This window comes from Hordeum vulgare, chromosome 4H, assembly GCF_904849725.1.
Source record: "Hordeum vulgare subsp. vulgare chromosome 4H, MorexV3_pseudomolecules_assembly, whole genome shotgun sequence".
NCBI classification, from domain to species: domain Eukaryota; kingdom Viridiplantae; phylum Streptophyta; class Magnoliopsida; order Poales; family Poaceae; genus Hordeum; species Hordeum vulgare.
The window spans coordinates 109,616,236-109,624,318 of NC_058521.1; the positions used below are offsets into that span (position 1 = coordinate 109,616,236).

General features: G+C 47.9%; 1 protein-coding gene across 1 annotated transcript; it reads left to right on the forward strand.

Moving 5' to 3' along the window:
- The first annotated feature begins 3,667 nt into the window (after positions 1-3,667).
- LOC123446218 lies at positions 3,668-5,841 on the forward strand. The gene has a single exon (XM_045122892.1). The coding sequence runs from the start codon at positions 4,256-4,258 to the stop codon at positions 5,651-5,653; it is 1,398 nt and encodes a 465-aa protein (XP_044978827.1). The 5' UTR covers positions 3,668-4,255; the 3' UTR covers positions 5,654-5,841.
- The last annotated feature ends 2,242 nt before the right edge of the window (positions 5,842-8,083 follow it).

Consider the following 8,083-nt stretch of genomic DNA (forward strand, 5'->3'; position numbering starts at 1 on the left):
CCCCATCCCAACTCGCCGGACGAGCTGCCAGATCCGCAACCCGTCAGGCGAACCAGCAGCCGGCACCACCACAACACCAAGCAGGAGGAATGCAGCAAAGGCTCCTCCAGGACACGCAGCAGGGAGCCGAGCCTCCCTCCATCCCAGCACCACCGTCCATGCCGGCCACAACGTTAGAGGGTTCAGATTGGGTCTCCACAGGCGCCACAACCATGACCATTCGCCCGCAGCGGCGCGCCCACCGCCGCGACCAGATCATGCGCCACACGCCGGAGATCTCCTCCACCGTGAGCCAGGACGCCGCCCCGGAGCCAAGCGTCGGTCAGCCGCCGACCACACGCCGTAAAGGGATGTGCATACGTAGTGAGAGAGAGGGTGTGCATGCTCGGCTCAGCTGGAGCCTGTTTGGTTCACCAAAAAAAACGTGACGGATGAAAAATAATCTGGTGGATAAAAGAAAAGGATAAAAATCGGTGTGGGAAGGACCCAACAAGGGGTGGAGGACGAGTTGATACGAGACGAACGACGTACCAGCTCCTTTAGAGTAGAGATTTGATGTTTACAGTGTTTGTAACCAGAAGTAATGTATGGTTACATCCACTAAGAGGGTTCTCATTACAATAGACAGGGGCGAGCTCATCATGGTTGTCGTCTTACTTTGGAACGAAAATCGCTGGCCATAATTTGCCAACTTGATGTATAGACAGTACACCAAGAAGGCTTTCCTGGGATGAGGACGAGCTCACAATTTGCAGGCTCACCCTGCACGACCAGCTCGTCATGCTTAGGATCATTGGTGGGTGATGGGCCAAGGTATCGTCAAGACCGTGCCACAGAACGAAGCCCGCTTCGCTCGACCGACTGGCACCGATCACCAACGCCCAATGCTTGCGAAGGAAGACATGATGTCTGATGTTCGGTGGATTTAATATCATCTTCTTTTTCTTACTTACTTTTTATTACTCCTTTCCAAAGTATTTCTTCTGTGGATATGAGTTTATATTTTAATCATCATATTTAAATAATATTATTTTTCCCTTTAACAAGAGGAATTCTTCGAGTATAGGAATTTTGAAAATTACTAGATTACATCAAGGATCTGATGATTAAAGGATTGAATTTAGTTTCCGGTTAAGACAAATATTGATAGCATCACTTGACTATATCACACGTCAGGGTTCTCTGGTTGCAACATACGAGTTCATGAGTTAATGAGTTAAAGACAGGTGGTGTTACCGGAGTCGAGCCACCTCGGTATGGAGGTGCGGTCGTAAGTGATGTCGGTGCAGAGGTTGATCGACAAGCGCATGACGTCGAGGGAGATCGGGCAGCGGAAGAAGCTGGGGATCTTGACCTCCAGCCCCTGGTGCTGGGGCGGGGGCCTCACGCCGGTGGTGGTCTTGTCCTTCCTGGCCATGCCCATGGATGGACGAAGACGGCAGCAAGGGCGAGCTCCACGCTAGGGCGGCCCACGCGAGCGCGCACGTAACGCTGCCTCTGTCCCGGCGACGCCTGAAATGGCCTCCGGTCGCACCTACGGTTGCTTTCGTGTGCGGTTGGTCGGAGAGAGGAAAGATAAAAGAGAGGAGAGAGAGGTGGATGGCTAACGTGGGCCATTTACGTTGCGTCAAAATAGAATCGGCGCTCCAGCTCCCCCCCCCCAGGATCCTAGGTTTGGGTTGGGATCGTCGGTCGTAATTTTGCTCAAATCCGACGTTATTTGAACTCGTGGGACACGATTAACGCATGTACAATGGTGCTATCTTAGGAGTGCCACATAGGATAAATGATGAGGTGGCGGAAAGAGAACTTGAAAAAAAGTTTTGTCTTTTCTTATTTAAGAGAAGACAAGAGGTGATCTTTTAACACAATATGTCTCACCATGCTTTTAGGAATAATTAATTATAGAAGATGCTCTTATGCATCTTATGCTAGTAATATTATCTTTACCTAATAATAAAGAGGCTATCGCTTCCGTCGGAAAACCCACCGATGTGATTTTACAAAAAAGCCCTTACTATTTATGACATTAAACTCGTAGTATATATATTAAATATTTTTTTAAATACTCATATCTTTTAAACCATAACTCTAAATTTAACATATTATACATGGAATTTGATTAGAAAAATATGTAGAATTTAAATATGATATTATTTTATCTGTTAAACGTTTAATAAAAATACTATCTAGGGTGCAATCTTAATAAATAAGTCATTATTCGTCTTTCTTTCATATCGGTACTCATCCGGATTGGGGATGAACACGTCAATAAAATCAGGATTAGAGATGGAACTGAAGGTCACTTGACTGATTCTTTGTACGTATTAAATCTACATGCAAGCCGTGTTAAAATAGAACACCTGTGAAATTTTGAACTGCATTTTTGTAGGATAAGACCATCTTTATTTGTATCGTAACTATAAATTATCAAATTATAGACATTTTTATAAATTAAGAGCGTGTGCCGTGTGGTATTTCTTTCTCCCGTTGCTTCCGTTGGAAAATCCTCCTATAATTTTTGTTATTCAACCCACGCTCCATCATTTATCTGCAAAGCAAAAGGAAAAAACGATTCGCTGCAAAAATTATACACGTACGCATCGCCTCCTCCCGTCGACCCTGGGCCACCCTGGCCTGTGCCCAGGCCGCCGCCACACCACTCGCCGCTGCGGCCGACCTCAACCGCCACCGCTGTCGATCTCAACCCACCCGCCTCCGCGGCTGTACCTCTCCCCGCTCACTGCCTCCGTTGCGGCGCTCGAGCGCATCGTGTCGACCCTGGTCCACCCTGGCCTGTGCCCAGGTCGCTGCCACACTACTCGCCGCCGCGACCGACCTCAACCACCATTGTTGTCGATCTCGACCCACCCGCCTCCGCGGTCGTACCTCTGCCCGCTTGATGCCCCTGTTTCGGCGTTCGAGCACAGCTTCTGGATCAAATCAACGCGACAACTACAGCGACCTGGGATGATGCGTCTGCTCGATGCAGAACGGCGGCGACGCGCGGATAAGGCGCGGCAGAGCAAAGTACTTGCAGGTGGAGGCGGGCCTCCATGGCTCACACGGGGAACTCCGAGGTTATGGCGCGGCAATGGCGACTCCTTATGGCCAGATAGAGGCGCCTAACCCTTGCTCCCCTCATCGTATCCCCTCCTTCGGCAGGAACTTATCATCTGGTGAGATCCCCTCCCCATGCCTCCAACCGTGTGCCAAGCACCGGCAAGAATTTTTGTTTTGTGGGAATTTGTTTGCTGATGAATGAATGTATTGAATGTAAGATTGCATTGTTGTAGAGAGAGAGAATGGAACACCACCTTCAGTTTGTCATCTGATTCCACATTCTCTACCCCATGAGTGAAATAAGATAACAGTCCATTAATCAATTCACTTAGCGTATTTGTTTTGATTTGCTTGTCCCGCTCAATTTCTCATCATGGTGAAATTAACAATGGACGGGTTGATTTCTCAACAAAATAGGATAGGACTGACTACATTAGTTAGTTAGCTTATTATTTTAATAAATCAAAATGATTATAAAAAGATTAAAAACGTGTGGTATTTTTTTTCTCCCGTCGCAACGCACGGGTCCTTTTGATAGTAAATGAAAAATGAAAAAGAAATCGTTCGCTCGCGCGGAGCACGGCGCTCGGTTGCAAAACAGACGTCTGCCCCCATACGGCCGCTCACCTGTGCAAAGGCGACCTGTCCCCACGAGGCAACGCCGCCGCCTGCGACGAAGACGGCGGATCCTCTGCAAACTCTCCGCTCACCTTCTCGCCTCTACCTTCCACTGCTAACCCCACCACCCCTTCTGCATACCATTTACCATCGCTCACGAAGCCTCAGCCCGCCGGCGCCACCTTCTGCCTTCTCACGGATCCTGCGACGGCCGAGCCGTCGGACTACAATGCGGCGGACAATTAGTTGGTTCTCCTCTCCCGTCGTTGGGGGGCATCCTTCCGAGACGCAGTGGAGCAATCGACGGAAGCCCTTGCGGTAATTGCTCGGATTCAAATTCCAGATCTTTTCCAGAGTTTCTTCGGCAACAAGTCCCGGCCGTTTCCTCCTTGGATCCGGACTTCCTTCTTCTAATCGGATCACATGTGAGGCCTCGGCTCGGCTCGGCTCGACTGGATATAAGTGCAGCCAGCCCCCGGTGTGCTTTCTTCTCAGATTAGATACAAGACAAGTCCAGTTGGTTTGCCGCTGAAGCAACTCTTCTCCCACAAGACCTGCTTTTGCAATTGCTCCAATGGACGCCTGCAGCGTAGCCAGGACAATGAGTTCTGCATATTTTGGCCTGAAATTTTTGTCTAAGCTCCTGGCTCTGTCTCCTGGTTCAATGGGGAAATTCAGAAAGCTGTCACCACCGATGGAAAATAAAACTGTGGCATCGATGGAAACTGAAACTGTGGTGAGAAAATCGCCGGAGCTGCCGAATGATGTGTTGATGGACATATTTTTACTCCTGGAGATACCTGACCTCATACGTGCCGCCTCTGTCAGCTCCTCCTGGCGCTCTGCGTATACCAGCCTCTGCAGGCAGCTTGAGCTGTACAAACGGCCTCAGACGCCTTGCCTCCTCTACACCTCTGCATCTGCTGGTGAGAACGTAGCTTGTCTCTACAGCCTCGCGGAGAAGAGGGTCTACAGTTTAACTCTTCCGGATCCACCCATCGGTGATAGGTATCTTATTGGGTCCTCACATGGTTGGCTAATTACCGCGGATGACAAGTCTGAGCTACACCTTATCAATCCGGTCACTGGTCAACAGATTGCTCTGCCGTCGGTGGTCACCATTGGTTATGTAGAGCCAATCTTTGACAATGGAGGCACGCTTATTGAGTATGAATTGCGGCTGCAACGGTACAATCCAGACTTAAACCCCCAAATGGTTGGTCCCAAAATCTTTACCCATGCTCCCGACAAGCTCCGTGACCATGCCTACATAAGGGCATTTATCTTTCCAGATCCGCCCACAGGAAGCTACATTGTCGTTCTCATCCATGGTCCAAGACGTCAACTTTCGTTTGCGAGGGTAGGAGATTGTAAGTGGACCTTTCTGCCGCCAGATTCAAACTATGAACAATGCGTCTACATGGGTGGTCTATTGTATGCATCCACAAGATACGGAAGAATGGATGTTTTTGACCTCACTGGTCCTACCGCCACGAGGAATATAATTGCGGATGAGATTGCCATTCACAGTTCTGAGTATAGGGGGGTATTCTACCTTCTTCAGGCTCCATGGGGCGGTCTGCTGCAAGTTTGTAGGAAGACTGAAGTCATAGATGCGGGCTATGAGGAGCTCATAGTTGAAACTAATAAAATCTTGTTACACAAAGTTGATATGGAAGCAGAAGACCTCGTGGAAATAAATAGCCTGCATCATAACGTGCTGTTTCTTGGTCGTAACCAGCCTATATGCCTTAGTGCTGAAGAATATCCGCAACTGAAGGCAAATTGTGTCTATTTCGCGGATGATGAGCAATATAATTGGATGTATAAGACGAATCCCCGGGATATAGGTGTTCTCAACCTTGAAGATGACAGCAGGGAGGAAATTGTGTCCCCGCTTTGGTGCAGCTGGCCGAGTCCCATATGGATAACACCCAGTCTTACAGTGATGAACCTGTCATTGTACAAATAGGTAGCATTTTTTAATTATGTACTTTGATTATGGGGTCTGTCAACCAAATTTGCCACTCTTTTGCGAGCAGATGCTATGACACTGGAAGCATGTTCCGTTTATCTCTTTTTTCCATATACTGTTTGCTGTATCTGATGAAACTATGGCTGAAAAATAAATATTAGGAATGGAAATGGTGCCCTACAACACTTTGGCTTTCTGTTCTCACATTTCTTTCCTATTCACATCCATAATCTGGAAATACCCGCCATTAAGCAACCATCCGGTAGAATGGTCTGTTATTCTCTTCTGCGTGTATGTATTTCTGATTGCATTGATGCTCTCATTGCTTGCGTACTCTTGGAAAAATAAATAACTGAAAGTACAAGCCACCTAGTAACCATCCAGTAGAATGGTCTATTATTCTCTTCTGTAATGATATACAGTACTCTGTATTTCTGATGATTTCTGTGCCTGAATCATTTATTTAACTAGGATGTTCTTCATTAACTAGATATTGAACGTGACATCATTTTCTAAGTATTATCGGCACATATTGTTATTGGAATTGCTAATCCCTGTCCATGGTTGAAGATAACTGAAGATTTTATTTGAAAGCTATATTAAATTACACTCTTGCTCCTGGGCTACTTCATACGGTTCTTTCATGCTTTGGCAAGCATTTGGGCCGAGTTACTTTGAAGAAGAGGAATCATTTATGTAATTAGGTTGTTTCACATTAACTAGCCATTGAACGTGACATCATTTGCACTACATATTATCAGCAAATGTTGTTAGTGCAGTTGCTAATCCCTGTCCATGGTTGAAGATAACTGAAGATTTTGTTAGAATGATATATGTAGTTACAATCCTGCTCCTGGACTACTTCAACGATTCTTTCATGCTTTGGCAGGCATTTCTGCTGAGTTACTTTGAAAAAGCGGAAGGTTCTCACTAGAAACAGTTTAGAATCGAATGTCACTGTGATTGCATATTTGTTAGCAGGCTTATGAAAGCATGTAACGCTAGCGTTTCTTCCTTATTGAACTTTACCATGCCGTCCATCTTGCCACATATCTACCATGATTAATTGGTTATGCTTTCATCATGGAGCGCCGGTTGAAACGTCCCGCTGGACTCGCAAGACCCGTTGGATCTACAGCGATCCAAACACTCCCACAGCACCACGTGGATTTTTTTTTCACCTGCCCACCGATTGCTACAAGCGGTTCATTTGCAGCTGATCCAGCCGGCTCCATTTCGGGTGACAAGGGCGGCGGCGGCTCGGGCGACTGGAGGCGACAGGGGCGGCGGTGGCTCCGGCGACAGGGCGGCGGCTCCGGCGATAGGGTCAACGGGCCGCCTGCATCGTCGGTGCCTATCCCGTTGGCCGCCCGCATCGTCGGACACTCGCATCGCCGGCTCCAGCTTCCGCCCATCACTTAGCCCTGCCGGCCGTCCTCGTCGCCATTTCACCGCCATCACTGGCCGGCCTTGGCACAAGCTGGATCCTTGCGACGGTCACGATGACGAGCTCATGAAGCAGTGTTCGTGTTTTGCTGCAACTATTGATAGAAAAAGCTTCAATCGTATATGAGAAAAGTTTCAACCGGTATTTGAGAAAGCTTTAACCGGGCACTGTGCAGTGAAAAAAGCTACAAACGTTCACAAAAAAGCTTGAACCGACATTTGAAAAAGCTTCAATCGTATATGAGAAAAGTTTTAACCGGCATTTGAGAAAGCTTCAACCGGGCACTATGCAGTGAAAAAGGCTACAAACGTTCACAAGAAAGCTTCAACCGGCATTTGAAAAAGCTTCAATCGTATATGAGAAAAGTTTCAACCGGCATTTGAGAAAGCTTCAACCGGGCACTGTGCAGTGGAAAAAGCTACAAACGTTCACAAAAAAGCTTCAACCGTATATGAAAAAAGTTTCAACGGGAATCTGAGAAAGCTTCAACCGGGCACTGTGAACTGAAAAAAGCTACAAATGTTGACAAAAAGAGCTTCAACCATTGACGGGAAAAGTCTCAACTAGCATTTTATTGGAAAAAAGCTTCAACCGAGGGCAGAGCGGTGCTGCATCGGTGTGCTACGACGACAACGGGCGACGACGGAGTTCCTAAGGGACGACGGCGAGGGGCGAGCCGGTGGCACGGGCTAGAGCACCCCCTAAACACAACCCCGTCACCACCCGAACCCCGCCACTACCACGCTAAAGATTTCGATGAGGTAGGGACGCCATTGACCTCGCCTCCATGTCCAACATGTTCACCATGACCTCGTGCATTGACCTGACCCCTCCATGTGTCCCATGGAGCATCACAGACTTGTTTCTGTCTACACCCGAGGAGTTTCTTCGCTCGTGCATCTCCAGAGAGATTTCTCCGCCCGACTCTGTCATCGTCGACGATGTCTGAGAGCACCAAGAACCCACCCTGACAAGTCGCA

Excerpts from the sequence above, each read along its gene's own strand:
- LOC123446218 (XM_045122892.1), top strand. The coding sequence starts at position 4,256 with ATGGACGCCTGCAGCGTAGCCAGGACAATGAGTTCTGCATATTTTGGC.